Genomic DNA, 25,116 nt, shown 5'->3' with positions numbered 1-25,116 from the left:
TGACATTCAATTTATATTATTTTCAGGTGTTCAGCATAGTGGTTAGACATTTACATAACTTATGAAGTGATCCCCCATAAGCCTAAAACCCACCTGGCACCATACCCAGTTATTACAATATTACTGACTATAGTCCCTAAATTGTACTTTACATCCTGTGACTGTTTTGTAAAACTGTGCAGTCTTTTTTGAGGCCAGTAATGTCTACATTATCTGTAGCATTAAGAAAATAGGAAAGGGCCGAAACCGGTTTGGCTCAGTGGATAGAGCGTCGGCTTGCGGACTGAAAGGTCCCAGGTTCGATTCCGGTCAAGGGCATGTACCTGGGTTGCGGGCATATCCCCAGTGGGAGATGTGCAGGAGGCAGCTGATCGATGTTTCTCTCTCATCGATGTTTCTAACTCTCTATCTCTCTCCCTTCCTCTCTGTAAAAAATCAATAAAATATATTTAAAAAAAAAAAAGAAAATAGGAAAGGAAAGAGATGTAGAAACAAGAAGTTATAAAGCTAGTAAAATAAGAGTGGCACATATTTAAGAAACACTATTAATACTCAGATTGAACAGGGTCTTTGAGACTTTAATTTGGATGAGGATAGTAAGGAAAACAGCTTCAAATCTAATTTGTGGCAGAACGGCTCATCGCTGGAACCCTGGTCTCTGGCCCCTCATTTAGGTTTTAAATGGCAGACTCCTGCCAACTTTCTTAGGTGCTCTCAGGGTCCTCTTCTCACAGACAGTATTCCCAGCCTCACTGCCTGAAATGGTGTAGATGTGGGTACAAAACTTCAAAGTCCTTCTTAGGCTCATGATTTAATAAAGACAACGTTATAAAGACATTCAAAAAGGGGTGGGTAAAGAAAAAGCACCACAGATCAAAGGAGAGTGAGAAAATAAACCTTTACATTCAGAAAAATTATAGTAGTTTAAAAAGCCTTCTTTCCTTGTTGGAAATGTGTTTTGTCTACTGTCTACCTGGATGAAGGACACATCACATCTTAATCAGACTATAGGTGACAGGAAGCAGCCAGGGAGTAAATTCCATGGATGACAAACATCAGGATTCAAGACAATCTCAGGTGGAAAGAACAGGCTAATTTTAGCAACATAAAATGTAACGGGGGCAGACGTAAAATTCCTGCACTGAGGGTCAACAGCCAATCACACCTGGGTACTGGCATTGTCTTGTATAGTAACAATTCTACTTTGAAAAAGATCAGTTTTTTATACCGAAAAGCTTCATAATGCTTCTCTAAGTCTTACTTTGGGGATGGAGAAATAATCAAATAATTGGGAGAGACGATTTGAAATGTATAGTGTTAGGAGTCAGTTATTCAAACATAATGGCTTAATTAATAAGTGAATTCCAGTAACTACCAGGATTAGACTTGCTTCTAGAAAGGTCCACCAACAAGCAGGGCAAAATATTTCAAGCAACGTACATGACTGGACAGGACTCTGTTGGTCCCTGGAGTGCATCTGTCCCCAAGTGATAAGGAATTTCAGTCACTGGCCCTGATGCTCCTCACGGGAAGCTGTCTGGACTACCTTTTCAGTGGGTTACACATTGACAGAGGGTCCGGCTTGGCCAGCAAAGCGAGAGAGGGAAAGCCCAGTGCCCAGGGGCAGAGTGGAGGCTGGTCTGGCCTCCCCTCCACACAGGAAGGCTTCCTGCAGGTCTCACGCTTCGTGGAGTCCAGGGTTGACAGCCCCCTTTCCTCTCCGGCACAGACCTGTATCCTGCATGTGTCTAAGAATTTTCTTCTGTAGTCAAGGCAGGAGGTATAATTTACTTGACAGACAGTTACTGAGAGCCAGGCTAAGAAGTGAGGATTCAAGGATGATATAAACAAGGCCACGGCCCCTGCCAGCTCAGTGCTCACCCAGGCTTCCTTTCCACTTTCCCAGGGACACTCTGCTCCTTCTGGGCAGCAGAACAGCCCACACGGGGCACCTTAAGAGCACTGCTCCAGGGCATGACGCTAATAAGATGGGGGTACACCCTCACAGGGGGCAAAACACCAGAGCCACACCTCCAGAACGCAAGGCAGTGGAAAGATCGGAGGGATTCAGGCCTAGGGGGCGCCCCTTCACTGACGGGGCAGGGAGACACACTACTGATTCCAAGAACCTGGGAGTCTTGGGTTGGCCTGAGGCTGAGGTTGATAAACTGTGGCCCATAGGCCATGTATAGCTTCTAATTATAGCCTTCGGGTATCCCTGCCTCCCCTTTGTACTTTTTTTAAATTAAACTTTTTACTGAGATAATTATAGATTTATATGCAGTTTTAAGAAGTAATACAGAGAGCTCCCACTTCGTTTCCAGCGAGTTTCCTCCAATTATAACATCTTGCAAAACTATAGCACAGTATCGGAATCAGGATATTGATAGTCAAGATACACCACAGCTCTGTCACGAAGGAATCTTCCCGTTGCCCCTTTCCAAGTACACCCACCTCCCTTCCCAAACTGTCCCCCACCCTCATCCCTAGCCCCTGAGAAAATAAATATTTTTTCCATTTCTCTAATTTAGTCAATGTCATACAAATGGAATAAACAGTGTGTAACCTTGCATATGCCGATGGCTTGTTCCTTTTTATTGCTGACTAGTATCCCACAGTATGGATATACCATGATTTGTTTAACCGTTCCATCGTTGCAGGATAGATGGTCTGTTTCTAGCTTTTGGCTCTTGCAAATAAGAATGCTATGGCATTTCTTTGTATGCTTTTGTGTAAACATAAGCTTTCATTACTCTTGGGTAAATGTCCAAGAGTACAATTGCCAGGTCATATAGTAGTTGCATATTTAGTTTTATAAGAAACTGTCAGACTATTCTCCAGAGTGATTGTATCATTTTATGTTCCCACCAGCAATGTATGAGAGATTCAGTGTCTCCACATCCCTGCCAGCATTTGATGTAGTCAGTGTATTCTATTTTAGCCATTCTGATAAATGCAGTGATATTTTCTTGTGACTTTAATTTGCATGAAGTATATTCACTGTAGGGTTTTTGTACATACTCTTTATCATGTTGAGAAAGTTCTCAGTTCTTAGTTTGCCGAGAGCTTCTTTTTTAAACCATGAATGAGGGTTGGATTTTACCAAATGCTTTTTCAGCATCTGTGGATATGATCATATAATTTTTCTTGTTTAACCTGTTGTTATGGACTAAATGTCTGTGGCCCCCAAATTCATATGTTGAAGCCCTATCCCCCAATGTGACAGTGTTTGGAGAGAGGGCCTATGGGAAATAATTAGGGTTAAATGAGGTCATGAATGTGAGACCCCATGATGGGCTTCGTCCTGATGAACAGAGGAAGAGAGATCAGAGCTCTCTCTCCATCTTGTGTGAAGACAGTGAGAGGGCCCTCACAGGAGCGAACCTGTTGGCGCCTTGATCTTGGACTTGCCAGCCTAGAGAACTGAAAAATAAATGTCTGCTGCTTAAGCCACCCAGACTGGTATTATTTATAGCAGCCCGAGCTGACTAAGACAGCTGTTGATACGGGGATTACATTGATTGATGTTGAACCAGCCTTGCATTAGGGATAAATTTCACTTGCTCACGGTGTCTAATTCTTTATACAGCGCTCGATTCAATGAAAACATGGGCTAAAAGAAAACCAAGCACCGCCACCTACTCACCCGTCTGCCCCAGATCCTTGATTTCTAACAACCTGAACACACTAGTACAACAGCCAATTCTCGTGGGAAACAAAGAGACAGGCCTGTGAGAAAGAATTTCCAGTCTACAGATAAATTCCAGACTTAAGTTATTTTCTAAACCTAAATCACTATAGCTGAAGAGGAAGAAAAAACAGGAAGCAAGAAACTAATAAGGGGCTCAGAGACTTCACCAACAGACCATCTGCCCTGGCATCTGAGCAGAGGCCAGGTGGGTGACTCGCAGCTTCTAAAGCCCCTTTCCTCTGGCGTCTTCATTTACAGCACTCCGAGAATAATCTGCATTAGTGACGATGCTTTGGAAGTCTTACAACAAGCCGATTACTGGCCTGGAAACCAGTAATCCTCCAATGCATTTCGTGCAGGAAAGAAACAGGTACGTATTTATCAAGGATTTTAAAATGCTGACACCCAGCTGTGCCACATCACAGCGTCTCCTCTGGACTGTTAGGACCTATTAAATATATGCCTTTAGGGGGTTTAATGGGCACATTAATCTGTGTGGAGGCTTCAGTTTTAAATGCAGGCTGCTCAGGCAACAAAATGCAATCTGGCGGATGACTTGCTCAACACCCAGGTGCTAGAAGGGCCTCTGGGCCAACACACCCACCAGGCTGCCCAGAGCTGGGGAAGGAGGGAGGGCAAATGCGTGCCTCCACCCTCACTGACCACCACCTAAAACACGAGCAAGAGGGGGACAGAAGGGCTCTGCAGAGCAAGGCACCACTCCCAAGAATTCCTCCGAGGCAGTGAGGGGAGGGCAGAGCCGCGGAGAGACTCAGGCCCGATTCTGGGGCTGCCCTTCCAAGCAGCCTCAACAACTTCTTCTAAGATGCTTAAGTCAGTGTTGAAGGCCCATCCCAAGTTTTGAGACTTGCTCTCCTCAATTGTAGTCCATCTCCCCACAGGCACAGGCACAGGCACGGCTAATGTCTGACTACACCGGTTCCCACACTGTCCCTCTCCATCTGAGAGGGCCCTCTCCTTCCTCCAGAGAGCACCTCCTGGCGACCTCCCTACCTTTTCTAGAAACACAGAGTCATTGGGCCGCCAGCCTAATTAACACCCGCATCACAATACGTCAACACTGACTGAGATTTTCTTAGCATTGACCCAATAAGTTTCCATGCACTGTCTCATAGGCAAGCCATACAACAATTCACAGCATGTCTGCCTTCCCATATTTGAGACATGCATTTCCTGCTAGTCAACTTGTTTCTAGTTGGAGATATCAGTATTTCGTGGTGTAGTGCAAAGAGCCATGACTTCCAGGCATGTCACCACTGACTTGGCTCAATGCTCAAAAGAGAGTGCTGTCTACCCCCCATGCAGGCCCTGAGCCGTCAGGGAGAAATACCTGGAGCAGCGAAGGTTCTCCACCTGGCTGCTCATTCGGTCGCCTGGAGCTCTGAAAAACGCCCAGGCTCAAGCCATACCCCAGGCCCATTAAATCAGAGCCTCTGGGTGTGGGGCGTGGGCATCAGTATTTTTAAGGCTCTTCAGAGGATCACATTCACAGCCAACACTGAGAAATTCTTGACCAAATGGAATTTCCATGCCTGAGGTCCATGAACTCAAGTGAGAAAACAGTAATTATAATAGTAACAACCATCCACTGAGTTTCTTCTCCATTCTCATTACATGTACTAAGTACTCTGCATGGATTACTTTATTTAATCCTCACAACAAATCCCTGAGCCAAGTGTTGTTATGCTGATTTTACAGACAGGAAACCAAGGCTCAAGGTAGCTAATACCTTAGCTAAGGTCACAGAGATGATAAATGTGATTTACTGCCTGTACTCTTGCCAAGAAAAAATTGGGAAATATTTTCAAATGGATGACACATTCATAGAGATGGAAAATGAAAACATGGTTGCCAGGGACCAGGGGAGGTGACAATGGGGAGTAAGTGTTTAAAGGGTATAGAATTTTGGCCCTGGCCAGTGTGGCTCAGTTGGTTAAGCAATGTCCCATGCATCAAAAGGTCATGGGTTCAATTCCTGGCACATTGTCAGGTTCCAGGTTTGACCTGACAGTAACTATACACCCTTAACGCCCCCATGGAGTGTGTAGATCTACCAGCCTGGAGCAGAACCAGTGGACTGCATCAGCTCTGCACAGGCTCTGGCCCTCACTGAACAGGTGAGAACACACTGTGTGTTGCCTCCGGAGGGAACCCTGTTTTCCAGTTGTGAGTGGTGGGTGAGGAAGGGGAGGAGAGGTGTGGAGCACCCCATTGCTCCCCTCCCGTCAGCCACTCCCCGGCTTTTCTCCCAGGCAGCTGGCCCTAGCCACACCCAGAGGGTGAAAAGGAGAAAACTCTATGGAACCCATGCTGAAGTAGAGAGGAACAAAGCTAAATATAGGCTCAATTAGCCACAGCAGAGAGCTCCTGGAGAGAATGCCAGAAAGGCAGGATGAGTTCAGGAGAAGAGGGAGGAGGGAGACTCGGGGAGGGAGAGCCCAGTCCTGCTGGTCACAATGCGCTTCAAGGTCCGTCCTCATGGGCCTCTCTCACTCCACTGCGGGAGGGCACACTGGGACAACCTTCGCACACAGCAGTTCCACTGTCAGCGACAAGGGGATGCGTGCCCGACCCAGCAGTGCCACTTAGACAAACCTTTCCCACTGACGTAACCACACTACAATAGGACCTCAGGACAAGCAGCACCAGAGTAACATAGTCTCAATGTCCATCAATAGGGGATAGGTTAAGCTACTTATAGTTCATCGTCCGGTTACTTTTGGAGAAAACAAGAGCAGCAGTGAAACATCCCAAGGACCAGCTTCCAAAAAGTTCTAGAAAAGATGCTCTACCTATGGATTCCTTCAGATTCTCAACTCCAGCTACATGGTCAAAGCTTGGCATCAGGAGCCGTGCAGAGGGTTTTTCCAGACTACAAAGTACCTACTAGTACTGAGGTAACAATATATATTTTCATCCTCACCCGAAGATATTTTCCCCATTGATTTTTAGGGAGAGTGGAAGAGAGAGGAAGAGACAGGGGGAAACACTGATGTGAGAGAAATACATCGACCGGATGCCTCCTGCACAAGCCCCGACCAGGGCCAGGGCTGGGGAGGAGCCCGCAACCAAGGTACGTGCCCTTGACCTGAATCAAACCTGGACCCTTTGGTCCACAGGACAATGCTCTATCCACTTAGCCAAACTGTCTAGCACCTGAGGTAACAATATTAAAAGCTATATGTGAAGATATGTAACTAAAATGTGAGGTGATTGTGGAGAGAAGATAATTCATACTAGAGGCTCAGTGCACGACCTGTGCCTCAGCCCAGCCTACACCCTCTCGCAGCCCGGGATCCCTCGGGGGATGTCCGCCAGCTGCAGAGGTGGGAGAGGCTCCCACCACCACTGCTGTGCTTGCCAGCTGTGAGCCCGGCTTCTGGCTGAGCACACTGACCACCAGGGGGCAGCACCTGCATTGAGTGTCTGCCCCCTGGTGGTCAGTGCACATCATACCGACAGGTCGTTTCATCATTTGGTCAATTTGCATATTAGCCTTTTATTATATAGGATAAAACAAAAGCTTGGTTCTTATAAAACCAAGGACTTCTTGCAAAAGAGAACCAATTTTTCTGTTTTTGTATCAAACTTCTTAAGAAGTGTCCATGTGGGCACTTAGAAAGGCACAGAGTAGAGAGAAAATGAGGAGGCAGAATGAAGAGCACTGGGTCACTGAGAAGATAGGTAAGTGGAGGGATGTTTAGGAGCCAAAAGAAAGGAGCATGTCCTTGGGCTTCTGCTTGAAGGACTGTGCAAATGGGGGTGCTATTCATTAATAGAGACCATGGGATGAGAACCGAATGGGCATGTGCAGGTTGTCTTGGGCATTTAGATTTGAAGTACCTGTGGCGTACCTGTGGATCATTCATATAAACATGCCCGTGAAGACAGCTCCACACGAGGGTCAGGCAATAGAGCCAAGCTGGAGAGGGTGGCGTGGTGACCAGCGGGCGGTGGAACAATCAAGGTGGGTGTGCAGAGTGAGAGCAGATAAGGCCTCAGAGCCCCAAGGAAAGTTGGATTTAGAGACAGGAAGAGCAAAAGGAGATGGAGAAGTGCCTTTGCAGAAGAAAACCAGGAACTGAAGCATCAAGGAGCCAAGGGGAAGTTCAGGGAAGGGAAGGGGAGGCAAGACTCAAATTGTAGTCACTTTCTCCAACAGAACACAAACTCCATGATGGCCAAGACATTGTTCTCCTGTACTGTTCACTGGTGCAAAGCAGGTGCTTAATTAATACTTGTTGGTGCATGAAATAATAGGTGACTCTGGTGAGATCAGTGGCAGAGAAGTGAGGAGACCAATTCCTGGGAGGTCCTGAGTTTCGTCTCTAACAGCCAGACAATTTACCCCAGGGATATGTCTGACTTCTCAGGATACCCAGCGTCCTTGTCAGGTTACCTGTTCTAACTGAAAATGTGTTGGTCAACACACGTGAACATAATTGACCTAAATATGAAAATTATGCAAATGGAAAATTTCGAGTTCGCAATGAGCCTTTCTCTTAAAAATAAGAATTTAAAATTTTATGTGTAGTTCTTACACCAATTCCTAGCTCCCGATCCCATTGCCTCTGATGACATGTCCTGTGCATGACAACGCCACCCCTACTTGGTGGGTTACGTATCATAACCATATACCATTAGCCACTAAGTAAAACCCCTACGATGACATAAGAAGCTGCAGATATATAACAGACAGGACATTTGCACAGGAGCCAGGAGTTCCTGGTTCTGGTCCCAGCTTTGTTACTCCCTAACTTATATAAGTCCCTTCCCTTTTGGGGCCTCCATTTCCTCACAACTCTAAAAAGAAAAGTGGTATATCTCACAGGGTTCTGGGGATGAGCAATATATATGTGAAAATAAATTGAAAAGTGTAAAATGTTACATACATATAAACATAGTTATTGGGATATTGCTTTATTAAAGTACCTGGGCATATGAAGTCCTAGTCAGAAAATACTTGCAGATTCTATGTGTAAGATGCCAAGGAAGGTGCTCTAATAAGAAGCAGCTCACAGATGTTCACAGCCTGAAGTTATAAGCCACGCAGGTGAAACATGGTGGTTAAGAGCAAGGCTGTGGAACTGCTAGCATAGACAGTCAGTCGGAGAGCCAGGGAGTCTCCCCTACTAGCCCAGATGAGGCAGGGAGAGGTTCTTACACAAGCGTGCTGAAAGCTAGGAAGATGAATGGATAGGGCCTGAGCATGCCACAAGCTAGAAAAATAAATGGACAGGACCCGAGTGGGCCAAAAGCTAGTAAGATAATTGGATAGGAAAAAAAAAAAAAAGCCCTCTCCTCCCTATCCCTATAACGACCACAGACTTGAGCAGGAGGGGAAGATGGTCTTTCAGATGGGAGTCCATCATTCTTCCTTTCCTTTTGCACTCGCACCTGTCTCATGAATTTGGCTTTCTCTGGGGCAGGCAGCAGAACCTGTGTTTCAGTTACAGAACCAGATGGCCAGGGTGCCATTCTCAGTTCTGACACTTTCGAATAGGAGCTCTGGTTGGATTGCCTAACCTCTCATTGCCTCAGTTTCCTCATTTGTATAATGAGGATAAGAGAGTTGAGGTGAGGTTTAAAAGACTTAGTCATTGTAGAATCCTACAAGAGAAGTAAACAATTTATACTGAACACCATTATTCCCCTCATTCAACATAGATGGTGCTTATGGTAGGAGTACTGGGCTAGGCAGTGGGGGGATTAAAAAATACACACCCAATATTGTGCGCCTTCTTAAATTCTATAACTGTGACAATATGTGTTGTTACACTCAGTTCTATGGAAATCCTCTAAGTTTTGTGAGGAAATTGAGATTTAAGAAGTGAAGAAATTTGCCTACATCAGTGGTTCTCAGCTAGGGTGATAATGCCGCCGCCCCCTGGAGGGGAACGTTTGACAATGTCTGGAGCATTTTTTGGTTGTCATGACTAGGGAGGAGGGAGTATTGCAGGCACCTAATAGGTAGAGGGCAGAGGTAGTGCTAAACATCCTGCAATACATAGGACAATCGCCCACAACAAAGAATTATCGGGCCCAAAATGTCAATCATGCAGAAGTTGAGAAACCCTGGCCTACGTCAACAAGTAGTTAATAAGCAGCGGAGCAGGCACTTGACCTAGGTCTTTGGATTCCAAATTCCAGTGCTTTTCTTCTGTGTCCAACACTGAGAAATATAAGAGAGAAACTCCGACCCAGGTCAGAGTGGTGGTCTGCCTGGGATTTCTGAGCACCCTCAGAGCACTCAAATTATGAGAGACACAGAGCAAATAAACAGCAAGTGTTTCACCAGTTGAGAGGACAGTGAGTTCCATGTAGGGTACTGTCCTCTGGGTGGACTTCCTGGTGGCGGTGGTTCCTGAGCTGGGTTCTGAATGGGCAGGCCTTAAATGGGCAGAGTTTTCCAACAGCAACACTATCAGCTCAAAGACAATAAAACATTGCCTTCAAAGTTCTGAAGCAAAATAGTTCTTTCTCAGCTTAGGTTTCACACCAAACTGTCAATTAAGTGAGTGGGTAGAATAAAGACTTTTTCCCAGACATACAGAGTCTCAAACTATTTCTCTCCTATGTTCATTTTCTTAGGAAGCTCAGGGAATATGAGCTACCCAAGTGATGGGTGACATGGGTTCCAGCAAAAATGATCAACTCTAGGAAAAACAGCAAGTTATAAAAGAATGGAAATGTATACTTATAGTATACATTATAGTATACTTACTGGCTCACCAATGAATAACATTTACATAATCACACTAATTACGGATCTGTTCAAAATCATGACACAACTGGATTCAGAGAATGAGGGAGAGAAAGGGGCAATAGATTGAGTCTAGTACTAATTGATTTCTCCCACACAATCATTTTTCAGGAAGATATGGGAGCTGTGCTATACAATATGGTAGCCAACACTCACATGTGGCATTTAAATTTTAATTAAAGTTAAATTTAAAATTCAATTCCTCAGTTACACTAGCCACATTTCAAGTATTCAATAGCCGTGAGTTGCTACCGTATCAGACAGTACAGATATAGGACAGCACTGTACTAGAGGTGTACTACATCAAAACAAGGGAGTAAACCAAGAAAGAGAAAGACAGTGGAATCCAGAAAACAGAAAACCAACATATATAAAAGTGGCAAGGGGAATCGCTAGGATACGAGTAAAGTGAGATCCCCAGACAGCTGCCAGTAGGCCCTTGGTCTCTAGATCAATCTAGCTCAAGACTTGTCTATTTTGTCACTTTTTCCATAGACCCCACTTTCGGTTTCATTGATTTTTCTGTATCTTTTTTCTATTTCCCATTTCACTCATTTTTGTACTAGTTTTTATTATTTCCTGTTTCCTTCTTTTAATTTGGTACCACATCTTTTCAAATACAGAAATCCACAGATCAGTGGGGACAGGTGGACCTTGAGCTGGTTTCCTCACAGACGTGGGCTCCAGAGTTGCTTTTTTATCAAGTCATGCCCCTCCTGTGGGCTTTGGCCTGAACGGATATGACAAGTCTCCCTGCTCTGGGTGGGACCCCAGGCTCCTCTAGCAGTATTTGAACTTACTGTTTAAAAAATATATTTTTTTTATTGATTTCAGAGAGGAAGGGAGAGATAGAAACATCAATGATGAGAAAGAATCATTGATTGGCTGCCTCCTACGCACCCTCTACTGAAATTGAGCTTGAAACCCCAGGCATGTGCCCTGACAGGATTGAACCATGACCTCCTGGTTCATAGGTTGACACTCAACCACTGGGCCATGCCAGCCGGGTTGAATTTACACTTTTAAAGCTCCTAAGTGCAAGCATTACTTTGATTAAAAACAAAACTATTAAAAAGCAAATTATGTTTAAAAAAAGACAGTCAATAACAAGCAATGGTGAAGATATAGAGAAAATGGCACCCTCATACATTGCTAATGGGAATGTGAAATTGGGTAACCATTCTGGAATACAGCTTGGCCGTTCCTTAAAATGTTGAACATAGATTTACTGCGGGACCCAACAATTCCACTCCTAGGTATTTATCCTGAGAAATGAAAACATATCTACACAAAAACTATACAGAAATGTTCATAGCAGTATTGTCCATAATGGTTTCACACTGGAAACAACCCAAAATATCCATTAACCAAAGATGGGATAAGCAAAATGTGCCATATCCATGAAGTGGGATATTGTTCTGTAGTAAAAGAGAATAAAATGCTAATGCTATAATACAATGAACCTAGGAAATATTAGGTCAATTGAAAAAAGCCAGCCACAGAAGACCACACAATGTATGACTCCATTTATATGAAATGTCCAGTAAAGGACAATTTATACAGACAGAAAGTAGACTAATGGTTGCCAGGAACTGGGAGTAGGAATGGGAAATGACAGCTAAATAATACGAAATTTCTTCCTGGAGTGACAGAATGTTCTAAAATTAGAACATGGTAATGATTGTGCAACTCTGTGAAGACATTAGAAACCACTAAATTGTACACTTAAAATGGGTGAATCTTTTTGCATGTTAAATTATACCCCAATAAAACTTTTTTTAAAACTTTTTTTAAAAAGCAAATGATGAAGTCTATTTTAAAAAGTAAACTTGCAGCTATGAACTATGTGCTTTAATGTGATTATTATAACAACCCTGAAAGGTTGGTATTGCTATCCCTTTTTTACAGATAAGGAACCTGAGGCTCAAAGAAGTTAAGCAACTTGTACAATTAGCAAACACAGCAGAGTTAAAATGTGTGAGCATGAGCCCTCCATTAGGGAGTCCATGCCCTTTCTGTGACTGGCTGGGCCCTGAAGCACCATGGGTAGATGACACCCTTCACCCTCAAGTCCACACAGCTAGCAACCTAGTCGCCACATTTGTGTAGAGTGATGTCAGGCCAATAGGGGACCTTGGAGAGGCCACGACTCTCTCTCTCGCCCTCTAGAACCAGCATCGTGATATTGTGATTTACAGAAACACATATTTGCTCTTAGTCTCCATTCCTGGCTCCCCAAACACCTGGAATCTCCTAAGTGATAAGAGCAATGGGAGCATCTTGTATTATAATAGCTGGTCTGTTGTCATCAGTTCTTGAAACAGCTCCAAAGCCAAAAAAATAGGTGAAAGGAGTGTGTTATTCACAACAAACCCCTTTCAACCACACCTGCATTTATGAGAATGAGGTAACTTTTGGAAAGCCCCGAAGGATGAGGGCTGGTTGCCAGGGAAACCAACCATAGTTAGAGGATTTGGACTTTCATTTCCAGAGAGGGGAGAGAGGCTGGAGGTTGACCCATTCACCAATGGCCAATCGTTTAGCCAGGGGTTCTCAACCTGTGGGTCACGACCCCTTTGGCGGTCGAATGACCCCTTCACAGGGGTCGCCTAAGACCATCCTGCATATCAGATATTTACATTACGATTCATAACAGTAGCAACATGACAGTTATGAAGTAGCAACGAAAATAATTGTATGGTTGGGTCACAACATGAGGAACTGTATTTAAAGGGCCAGAAGGTTGAGAACCATTGGTTTAGGCAATCATGTCTATGGAAGGAAGCCTCCGTAAAAACCCAAAGGTCAGAGAACGTCTGGGGTGGTGAACACAGGGAGGTGCTGGAGGGTGGCATACTCAGAGATCATGGAAGCTCTGTGCCCTTTCCTATACCTTGCCCTGTGTATCTCTTCCATCTGGCTGTTCCCGAGTTAAATCCCTTTAAAATAAACTGGCAATCTGGTAAGTAAAATGAGTTCTGAGAGCTGCTCTAGCAAATTAATCTAATTTAAGGAGTGGGTCATGGGAACCTCCGATTGATAGCCAGTTGGTCAGAAGCAAAGGTGACAACCTGGACTTGCCACTGGCCTGTGGAGGGGTGGGACTGAGTCTTTCCCCGTGAGACCTGATGCTATCTCCTGGCAGATCGTGCCAGCATTAAGTTAACTGCTTGGAATTGCTGTTCAAAGCACACATTGGAAGCATGAAATACAGAGACTAGATATGAATCACTGAAAATGTGAGCTGGCCAATCTTTGCCACAGGAGGCCAGAAGTTAGCAGATGCTACTACTTGAAAATTAAGCTTTGCCTCTCTCCACAGCTCCCCCGGGGTGGCCTGGAGGGTGGGCCCTGGGTACAAGTTGCAGTTCTGCCACTCAGCAGCTGAGGGCCGCTGGGCAAGTTACTTAAATCCCTCTGTGCCTCAGTTTCCTCTCTCTAAAGTGGAGATGAAAAGAGAGCCTCCTCTAGAGGACTGTGAAGTGCTTATTTTGTCTATGTACTTAAGCTGTCACTGAACTGTGCAGAACCTGCCTCTGCTCAGCTTTGCAACAAAACTGCCCTTGGGCCCATTATGTTCTCTTGACCACCCGGGGGGTATCTGTTGGTGAGGGGTGAGCTATGTCCTCCAGCACTGACCACACATTCTCACTGACTCCCATGAAATTAAAGCCCAAAGAGGCTGCTACGGTCATCTGGTCCGAGTCTGTCTTGGTACAGATGGGGATGAGGTTCTGCATAGCAGAGTCCACCTCCCCAGGAGGCCTATCTAATGTGATTATCAAACAAATACTCTACCCTATAATAAGCTTTTGTGTCCGGACTTCTCCAGAGAGCTCTCCTGTCCTTGTGGCTGAAGAAGTAGGTGAGATAAAGCCATGCTGTGACTTTAAAGACTGTCAAATGCTAATTACAAGTTACTCCATTTGAAAGATCACAATGAAAGCATTTTTAATCCTCCTTCCTTCTGTCCAAACCTCCATCACTGGGGGAGGGGAAGGAGCCAATTCTTTGAAAGCTGCGAGCCCAACAAGACAGTTTTGTGGACAATGGTTAAGGGGGAGGCTTTCCCCAAGGATGGCTAAAGCATTTTCCTCCCCTCTTGTTACCTTGGTAACTGCTACCTTGGCGCCCTTGTTGATGAGCTGAACCACATTCTCTGCTTGGCCTTTGTATGCGGCTATGAGAAGGCGTTCTGAAAGCGCAGCGACAGCATCCTGCTGGCTCATGAATTAGCAGAGAAAGAGGTTTCCAGATAGAGGTAGACACGTCCCTTCAGCTCCGCACGACGTCACTGGCCCCGGGCCGGCACCCGCGGGGACAGATGCTCCCGATCATTGGAAGGTGGCTCTATTACTATGCCATCTTCAGGACCTACGGGTTACAAAACAAAGCTGCCATCAGTGCCACTCAGCACACAGGACGGGCATGTGCTGATTGCTCATGGCAGGGGAGGGGAGCTGGGGGAGAGAGGACAGCAAGAAGAACACACGGCATAGCAAAGCACCTGACCTTAGAAGTGCCACCTTCCCTCCTTTCTACCCTTGCAGGGGACTCTGGATTCATCAGAGGACTATGGCCAGAACTTTGAGGTCTGCTTTGCATTTCTGTGAGGGCCGGCAGAGGCCTGATAGAATCCCCTACACATCACCTGGTTTCCAGACCCACCTTGGGCAGGTAACTGTGCTATGTAGGACCATAAAGGGCTTTCTGGGCCACAGCTAACATGCCAATTCCCCTGGCAGGTTAGGTTCCCATGGAGCACACCCCAAAGACCCGGAGGAGTAGGTTCTCTCTCTGGGATTTCCCCCCAGCATATACTGTCATTCTCTTCATCCTTTTCTCACTGCAAATCATGCAGTTTCCTGAGTTCTGGAACAGATGGAGAGCTGGGCACAGGCCCGGGCCGTCTCCCGGGTCCAACTGCTGCTGGAACAACCTGCCTCAGAAACAACAGGGATGCTAGACACACTGACAGGGCACTGCCCACTGCACCAAGAGTGGCTTCCCAGCTTAACCAGGGGGAAATGAATGGCCTACGCAAACCACCTCTAGGCCACTCAGAGCAGAGGTCTGGAGGCATTAACTAGTAGTAAACTTAAGCTCTTCTTTCCACCAAATGGACAAGTGAATAGAAGGTTAAAGATGGACTCCTCCCTATAGCTCTGGGCCACCACACACCACGACACTAAACCAAAGGCAGCGGTAATGACTTCAAAGGCGAAGGGTTCTTCCGGCACAAGAAGAAATGCTTACGGATCTGATCCACAGCAAGGACGGCAAGGAAGTGAGGGCTTCTTTCCGTTTTAAAACATACTTATTAAAAATACCAATATATGCAAAAGGAAAGAAAATGCTATAGCAGAGGGATACCACCCATTCTTCATCCCAGGCCCCACAGACATCTTTTACAGTTGCTTCCAGGCAAATCCACTGCTCCTTTCAATCTCTAAAGATTAAGGAATAGGCCAAGATGTGACTGGGAAAGTTCTGGACAGTACCATGCTGTACCTCCCGTTCACCATGACATCCGGGCAGGCCATCTCCCCAACCACTCTGGGAGGCTGGGGTCAAAGGCTCAGATATAACACAGACATAACCGCAGGACTTAAGGATGATATTTTATTATGTGACTGTATTGGCCAAATGTGAATATTTTAACTTCAGAAAGAATTCTTCTCTCCCCCCAACTTGTGAACTACCAAATTTCACCTCGTCATCCAAAATACCCAAAATGCAGGTAAAGACTCGAAAGGAAACAGAGAGAAGGAACCTTCACAAATCCTGCTCTGGTCACCAGGCACAAGACGCCGGGACAAGGGTACGCGCCAAGGCAGAGACGCCACCCTTAGCCAGAGCCAGAGATCCTGGAATCTGTGAGAAGCCTTTGTTGAATGAATGAGTCAGTGAAAGAATAAAGCTGAGACTCAAAAGAGAGAGAAATGAGCTGGAAATGCTTTTGGAAATTCCCAGGACTCATATGTTTGCCAGACTGCATCAAGTTTGGAAGTGGTTTGTATTTGTAAACATAGGACACATCGCCTCTCTTTATTCAGGGAATCTGTGGTACCTTCAAACCAATTACACTGAGCTTCTGCTCTGCCTGCCCCAACACTGGCAAAGCACTCCAGGCCCAAATGGCAGGAAAATATAGAATATTAGCTATGGCTTCCTGAATGATCTCCCTCCCACAACCACATTCTTCTCCACCTACTCAATTGTTATTTCTGTGCACTGGACCCAAACTGCCACCTCTCCTCTCCCAATTCCCCATTCCCAAACCTTTCTTGCAATGGGCCTGCAAATGTCTCAAGTACAATATCCTGGTTCATACAAATATTATCATGACTAAAATTTTTACTCATTCCACTCCACAGCTTGGCTCCCGGGGATAGAGAGCTTGCTGCCACCTCAGTGCATGCCATCAGCTAAGGTCACGAGTTACAGACTAGAAATGCTGTCTGGTCTCCCTGGCAACAGATGCACAGGGTCAACACCGCCAGCCACTCCCTCCCACCCTCCTGTCCCATGCAATAAATTCAGCCTCTCAGACACTCAGATGGAAGCACAGTTACAGTTTTTGCCATGGTTGCAAGCTACCGAGTCAGCCTTGCTTACATAATTACCTTTGGTAAACAGCCCTGTGCAAATCCAGCGCACATGATAATTTTTTTTTTTTTTGAGACAGAAAAACACGATATTTGTGAGAAAATCTTGGCCAAGCAGAAATGTGATATTTTTGTTTTCAGTGACAGCTACTGAATAAATGAAATGTTCCCACTCTTCACACTCCCCCCCCCCCCAAACCTCTCCCCACCCCCGCCCCTAACCTCTCCTCCAGCTAGACTCACCTGAGGCACAGGGCAGCCTCCAGGATAGGTCACTATTTTGGATACAGAAAACTGCCTGCAAAATCTGGAACAGAATCCCAGGTTTCCAGTTCCTGGCCTGTTGCTAGCACCATCCCCATGTATTTGGGTATCTCAAGTTCATTCTCAAATCCAGTCATAGCCTTATTCCTAGGGCCTCCAGCATTCACTTGCACTTGTATTTGCAGGGTGCTCGGGGAGAAATGAAAGTGGCTGAGACTTCTTTTCTACTCCTTTCTGCTTCCTCCTCTAACACTAGCTGTGGAGGGGGGTGCAAGCCCAGCCCAGCGTCCTCCCCACTTCTCTCATGATCACTGCCCTACAGAACAATGATCCCTGTCCTTTAGAAGTAAGGAGCTACTCAGCTTCTCATTGGATACCTTGAAGTGACAAATCAGGCCAGGCAGAGGCAGGCTGTGGGACAGGGAATAAGGGGGAACGAAAGACCCCCCAACAACGAGTGGGGAGGGGAGAGGAAGCGTGGAGTGGTAACCAGTCTATAATCAACTAGTTAAACTTCCCCGCCAACCTGTTGGGTACTCAGGCTGAAGCAGCCCTGTTCCCTTAAATCTGAGCCTCCTCTTCCAAGTGAATCAGCTATCATTCAAGGCACTTCTCCCTGCTGACAGTGAGGACTTTTTTCTGCCCAGCTCTGTCAATCACATGCCTCTGTCACGATGCTCATTTTCACAGTGTTCTGGAGAAAAACCTTAATGGCAACATGCTGCCAGTTCCTTAAGCAGAAATCAAATAGATGCATGATCATAAATATGCAATGAGTCTCCTAAGTCCAGAAAGGGATTTCGCTTCCAATAAAGATTTCCCTCCTTCCTCTCAGCCCACTGCCCCGTTTTCACTGCTCTCCAATTTGCCGATTCTTTTGTCTCCCATCACAAATGCCAGAGGGCCCCACAGCTGTTTGGTCTGTGATGTGATCTGTTTTCTTTTTATAGCAAAAGGTCTCGGAGGTTTGCTTTTCTGTTTTCTTGAGGATTTACAACAAAGTCTCCTGTTCCCAATATCCCAAAGACACTGGATTCAGGCAAAATATATGAGAAGAAACCTGCAAACAAAAGTCCCAGGCAAGCATTATGTACAACCTCCCCAGAGACGATCCACAGGCACCCGGGCACCGGTCCTTAGGGAACACCATCAGTTACAAGAACTCACTTTGCTCCTACTGCTCCAAACCCTGCATGAAAGAGAGATTGTACTCACAGCCGGGGGTCTGTCCTCCCGTTCTACTGCGTGTTCTGTGGCTGGATAACTGCAGTCACTTCTTTCCCGTTGAGATCATTCGCTTCCTAGGGCTGTCACGCCCAGTGGGTCTGCAGTGATTTACCTCACAATGCTTGCTGCCTTTCCCTTGAGCTTCCTCTGCCAACACTGGCCAAGGCACATCTAAAAGCGTATTAGGACATCCGTTCAGCTCACAATGTTTTGTGGCTTCCTAGTCTGCTTGTCACAGCTTCCGAAAGATTTTGGGTCTTTAGATGCACTCCCTCCTGCAGGCAGAGGACCTGTAACCCTGCCCTGATGGAAGAGTCAGGGAATAATTCACAGATGGGCAGGAGGCTTGCGAATGATGCTCAGACAAGGACGTTTGCATCCTTTCAGCAGTAATGCCAGGAGGAGAGATGAATATGCGTGTTGTAAAGGAAGGGAGGAGGCAGCAGGTTCAAAATCTGTAACAAACTGCCTTTATGGTAACAGGAAAAGGCTCACGTTGTGGGAAGAGCAGCGACCCAGACGCTCCACCTCCTCGCGCAGAGTCCCGCACAGGGACTGCAGCAGCGCAGACACGGGGACGGCTGAGCTGCCGTTCCTGACGTTTGTAAACCCACAGTTTGTCTCACAAATCCTCCTATGAACAGAGTCTCTGAAGAGAAGGGGGAAGGGAGAAAAAAGGGAGCGAGACTGTTTCAAGTCCAGTCAATGACCGTCAACATCACAGGTGTGTCCTCCAGCCCACTTGTTGAAACAACAGAAAACAACTTTCTAACTGCAGCCATCAGAGAAAGAAGAGGGCTTTCATTTTCTTATCTCCCTTGTCCTCATTTCTAAGCCAGAATGGTTGGTCCTGGAGATGGACAATAACTGTCAACACAAACCTTCTGAGCCCCCTCTCTGCCCAAAGCCTTGCCCCCATTCCACTCAGGGTAGTAGCTCCTGAGGGTGATGGGCTGGGATTCTGCATTGGCCATTATTTGGCTTGTTTCCAGGGCAGGAGACGAGCCAGGGACTCTGGCCAGGGTGCTGCAGAGAGATGGAATTCCACCAGGAGACAGTGCCAGTAGAATGATCAGCTAGTTTATCCAAGAGTGGTCACTACTAGGACTCTTGGATCACCACTGGAGGACAAGGGGTTGGAACAGAGGTGAATGCGACTCACTTTCTACTCTGAAGAAACTCTTCATCTGGCCCTGATAAGCCTCGATCGGGGCCCCAAAGGCCAGATGGCAGAAGGGAAATGTAAACTGAGGGCGACAGAAGTACAGAGGAGTGGTTCGTCTTCTCAAAGCTCCTGGGACATTCCCTTCCCATTGGTAGGGAGCACAGGACTGTCAATGAGGACAACACTGATTGCTCCCTGAGCCTGGCATCTATCTGCAAAAGACGGGAATGTCAGAGGCACAGAGGCAACTCTCTTTTATTTTAAATCCTCACCTGAGGATATGTTTTTATTTCTTTTTAGAGAGGAAGGGAGAGAGAGACATCAATGTGAGAGAGAAACACTGATTGGTTGCCTCCCTTATGCACCCAATCGGAAATTGAACCCACAACCTTTTGGTGTACGAGGATGATGCTCCCACCAACTGAGCAACCCGTCCAGGGTAGCTCATTTCCTTTTACTGCTGAACAAATTCCATTGTATGGATGTGTCACAGTTTATCTACTTACCTACTGAAGGACATGTTGGTAGATTTTAAGTTTTGGCAATTTAGAATAAAACCGCTATACCAGCGAACATCTGTGTACAGGTTTTTGTGTGAACATAAGTGTTCATCTCATTTGGGCAAACACCAAGGAATAAATACAATTGCTAAATCATATGGTAGGATACCGTTTAGCTTTGTAAGAAACTGTGATATAAGTGTCCCCCTCTTTTCAAAAGTTTACTTTACCCCAATATGTTTTATAGAAGGCCTACATCAGTATATGTTTTCACTAACTACAAGAAATTCAAAGAGGATTTTTCACCTTTACAAAAAAAAAAAAAGGTGAGAAGTGAAAATAGCATTCAGCGTTTGTTTCCAGCAAGACATTATAGAGGTAGCACACACCCCGAGCAGCAAGGGTGACACCACCAAGCTCCTTTCCCAGGAAACACACTCAGCATCAAGCCGCCATAGCTCTGAGCTGTGTCTATGCTTGCTTAACCTGTGCTTTGCCTCAGTTTATTTTGTCCATTCATTAACGAGCTGTGTTCTCGGGTGGTTGCGTTTTCGCTCTGTGCCATCTTGGCTTGCGAACGGATTCACAGGAAGGCCCCACTTTCAGACAGTGGGAGAAACCTGTATTGTCTTCCAAAGTGGATATAACGTTTTGCATTCCCACCGGCTGGTTTTACAGTGACCTAACTGCCAAATACTACGGGAACCTTCAGTTCTTACCTGCTATGATTTCTCCGTTGCCCTGGCACTGCCACCATCCCTCCTTCACCACACTTCATTCTCCTTTGGTTTCTGTGACTGACTCCACATTCTCCTACAATCCCTTGAACTGTTCTTTCTCGCATTCAAGAGCTCGTCTTCCACTGGTCCCTTAAATGCTGTAGGTCCCTAAGATGCTATCCCTGGTTGTCTTCTCTCCCATCCTCTTCTCCGGATCTCAGTACGGCACCCCCGCCCGCCTGCTGCTGCCCACATGCTCCTCTGCTGCCTAGATACAGATTGCTCAAAATCTTCTTTAGCCTCCATCACTTTCTCTGAAGCTCCAAGTTCTTAAACACCCAACCATTTCACAGACATCTTACTTGGGTGTCCCCTACCAACATGTTCACAAGCAAATCATCATCCTTCTGTCCACACCCATTCCTTCTCCTGTGTCCCCATCTTTCACCTATCTACCTACTTCCCTAATCTGGAACACTCCTGCTCTTTTCATCCCCCTTCCCCGACCCTCGCATTCAATAAACTGCCTAATCCTCCTGATCTGAGATAGTAAAACAAAGATTAAAAATCAAGCTTCGAAGTCAGAGTGCCTGGGCTCAAATCTCAGCTCTACCACTTACTTTGGGCAAATTTCTTAATGACTCTAAGCCTGTTTCCTCATGTGTAAAATAGAAAAAATAACAGTTCCTACCTTACTGGGTTGTTGAAAAGCTTGAATGAGATAATATACACCCTATACAGAGCCTGGCACATAGAGTGCTCAGTAAATGTAAGCATGATTGTAGGGTTACTGCTTAAATGTTCCATGGTCTGTTCTCCCTTTCCCAGCGGCATTGCCACCGCCCTGATTCAGGCTGCCATCATTTCTTAGCTCAGTGGTCGGCAAACTCATTAGTCAACAGAGCCAAATATTAACAGTACAACGATTGAAATTTCTTTTGAGAGCCAAATTTTTTAAACTTAAACTATATAGGTAGGTACATTGTTATTAACTTAATTAGGGTACTCCTAAGGCTTAGGAAGAGCCACACTTAAGGGGCCAAAGAGCCGCATGAGGCTTGCGAGCAGCAGTTTGCCGAGCACGGTCTTAGCTGAACCATCACAGTGGTCCCCAACTGGATGCTGAAGATATTTCCTGAAATTGCTTGTGATTATCTAAACTTAGAAAATGGAATAACAGAAGTGAAGTAGATTTCAGCTTGCATATGGGTTTTGACCTAGGCAAAAGCAGAAGCCAAGGCAAGACTAATGTCCAGGATTCAGATGCTGCGTGCACTCTGGCTTAAAAGATAACTTTGTAGAAGTGAACAGAACCTGGCCAGAGAGCTGTTGGGATTTCTTAAACTTGACTCTCAGAAAGACAGAGCCTTTGAGCCAACAGTGGCTAAATTCTCTCTCTCCTGTCTGGGCCTTAGAGATCCCTGAGGCAGTGAAAGGTAAGTTCCCCTCTTCTGATGGGTCAGCGTAGAAGGAAAGGAGTAATGAGACACAAACTCTCTCCTCTAGCTTGTTTTAAGATGGCGAAGATGGAGAACAGCTAGGTGAGATGCAATGTAGGGGCCATTAACACTGTCCCTATCTGCCAGGCAGTGGTCTGCGGGTGATGATGTCTGGGCCTTTGGTGCCAATTATTTTGCCTTTGTCTATGGACCTCTCTTCCTCTGTATCTCTTGCCAAAGAGCACTTTATGTGAACAGCCTATGCAGGCATTAGGGAGACTGCTCATTCTAGGGCTAAGGTTGCATGGAGAAGCCATTCTGCCATAGGAGTCTCCCTGCCTCAAGTCCTGCCCACTCCCTTCTCCACTTCAATTTATGGGGTCCCTGATATGAGAACACTCTTCACAGTCCAAATGTGACAGTGCTTCTCCTCTGCTTATTGCCCTCAGTGACTCACATTCCTCCAGAACAAAGGCCAGTGGTACATAAATCCATACAGGGTCTGGCCTTGGCCTGTCTCCAACCTCCCACCCACCCTGCACCCTGGCTTGGCCACAAGGATGCCCAGATAACCTTGAAAGCACCATCCTGTCATTTTTGCTTACAAAGTTCTTTAGATCTTTCCCAACTTTTTCTTATCCTTCAAATTTGCTCCACCCTCCAGGTTCCCAAGGTCAAAATCCCAGGTACCTGCGCTCAAACCCCAGCTCATCCACTTATTTTTGAGTGACTTACTTAATGAATCTAGCAAAGGGAAGTCTGGGGTTCACATAGGTATCTACTTACAAGTAAATAACATCAACTGTTACTTGGCACTATACACCATACCTTGTTTTTCAGCATCATTGCTTCCAATATATTCCTCAGAGGGCAGAGGCCTTCTCGTGGGGCTGGAGGAAGCCTATGACCCTTCAGGGAGACACTCACATTCCCCCAGCCACTCACAGATTGCATCCACTTAGCAAGGTCTGCTATGTGATCCTCCAGAAACGGTTGTTTTTAGTCTACTGGACTCAGCTGTCATATCTGTGGTCCCATTTTATTCAGTTTCTCTGCCAATGAAATATTAATATAACCATCTGATACTAGAAATTCTAGATACTATGATGCATGCGATCCCTCCCTCCTACTCCTATTTCCCCTAACCCACATGAGTTTCTGCAATAATTCCTTCTAAAAGCAAGCATGTCTGGGTGAGATGTGATTTGATGGGAGTAGTGTACCTACAAGAGGAGACATCCAGTGGTCTGGAAATGCCGGTACTACGTCAACTCTTTCCACACCACTGTTTGCAGATGACACACACACAGGTTTCCCATCTCAATTCCCTTCCACGACTGGCTGAGGCAGGAGTCGGTAAACACAAGGGGAGGAGAAGGTCTATTTAAACGCTGCCCACAGAGTGCTTCATGACCTTGGGCAGGCTATAGGTCTTCCTTAGGCCTTAATGTCCTCTTCTGTAAAATGGGAATACTAATGGTAGCTACTGACTTCATAGGGGAGCTAAAAAAAATTACCTGTGGGAGTGGATGACAAACATATAGCACACACAGTGCCTGGCACAAAGGAAGCCCTTGGAAAATATTAAGTGTGCATGATGCACATATAAAGTCAAAGGGATGCTAGCGTCTCCAATTAGATTTCCAAATCCTTTCCAACACCTAATACTCCCTACATCTCTGTTTTAGTTCCTACAGCCTGCTCCAGGGATAGCTTGGTCCCTTGACCTTACTCAGCACACAGCATGACACAGCATTTGGCTTCAGCACAGAGCTTTGCTGGGATCAAGTGTCCCTGAAGGGGAGGGGAATTAGGGCATCGAGTAGAGCCGGCCATCGGGGAGGCTCTGCGGCTCTCGCCCCATACTCGCGTCATCACACTCCAGCAATCAGATATGTGCATGCACAGTACAGGCCTCAGAATCTGTACTCGGACCTGGCAGGCTCCAACCTCGGGGAGGGTGAGCACGTATGAGGGGGAGGGCAGGCTTCATGGGATGCCCTGCCGGAAGTAATCTCTCCTCCTTCACATTTCGCTACTCCCTAACCCTGGTGATTTCCCAGCTAAGAATTTCTCTCAAACTGGTTATTGTTCACATTTTAAGCTTCAGTCACAGATTAACCATGAGCAAGTTTGGTCCACTAAATTCTTTTGACAATAATTATACTACATGACAAACAGACCGAACTGTCATCAGCATCAGTTATTGTACATTATTTGGGATTAAAATTTGGCTATGTGTTTACAAGGAGAAGAGGTGCCTACAGTGAAGGCGGCAGGAAGAGAAATGACACTGACCTTGAATTACGTATTATACACCCAGAATTAGCCCCAGAGACAGTCATTCCCAAGAGTTTTAAACAATCATAAAATAGGTCTCGCAGGGTGTTCTCATTATCATCAGTCAAATTATCTCCACAGTGAAAATATACTTAATTAGTTGGGCTTCGGCAGTCTTCAGGAGACGGGGCCAACCTGAGAAATTACAAAGCATGAGACCCCTCAGTGGAAGAGTCCCAGGTGAAGCCTGCGCCCTCCCTCTTCTGATCACTCCCTCAGAGCACGAGGATCCTTTCTCTTCAGCAAAGTCTGAGTCTGGATTCGCTGTGGTAAGTGGTGGGGCTCTCACTCTTGAGCTTGTCTCTTCCTCGCTCTCAGGGGCCTGGCACCCAGACTTGGGGAGAATCCACAGACCTTTTCCTGGGTGGAGATTTCTGTC

General features: G+C 45.9%; 1 protein-coding gene across 4 annotated transcripts in view; it reads right to left on the bottom strand.

Annotated features, from left to right (window-relative positions):
• ANKRD6 (ankyrin repeat domain 6) overlaps positions 1 to 25,116 on the bottom strand; it is a 160,736-nt gene that overhangs the window by 48,042 nt on the left and 87,578 nt on the right. For all 4 annotated transcript variants that reach the window (XM_081094163.1, XM_081094160.1, XM_081094161.1 and 1 more), the window contains exon 2: positions 14,585 to 14,849. In XM_081094163.1, coding sequence (XP_080950289.1) covers positions 14,585 to 14,704 — 120 coding nt within the window. In that variant the 5' untranslated portion in view covers positions 14,705 to 14,849. The remainder of the gene's footprint in view (positions 1 to 14,584; positions 14,850 to 25,116) is intronic.

The sequence above is a fragment of the Myotis nattereri genome, assembly GCF_964212035.1.
Source record: "Myotis nattereri genome assembly, chromosome: 6".
NCBI classification, from domain to species: Eukaryota; Metazoa; Chordata; class Mammalia; order Chiroptera; family Vespertilionidae; genus Myotis; species Myotis nattereri.
Note: the sequence above shows the minus strand (reverse complement) of the source record. Positions and strands in the feature narration are given on the sequence as shown.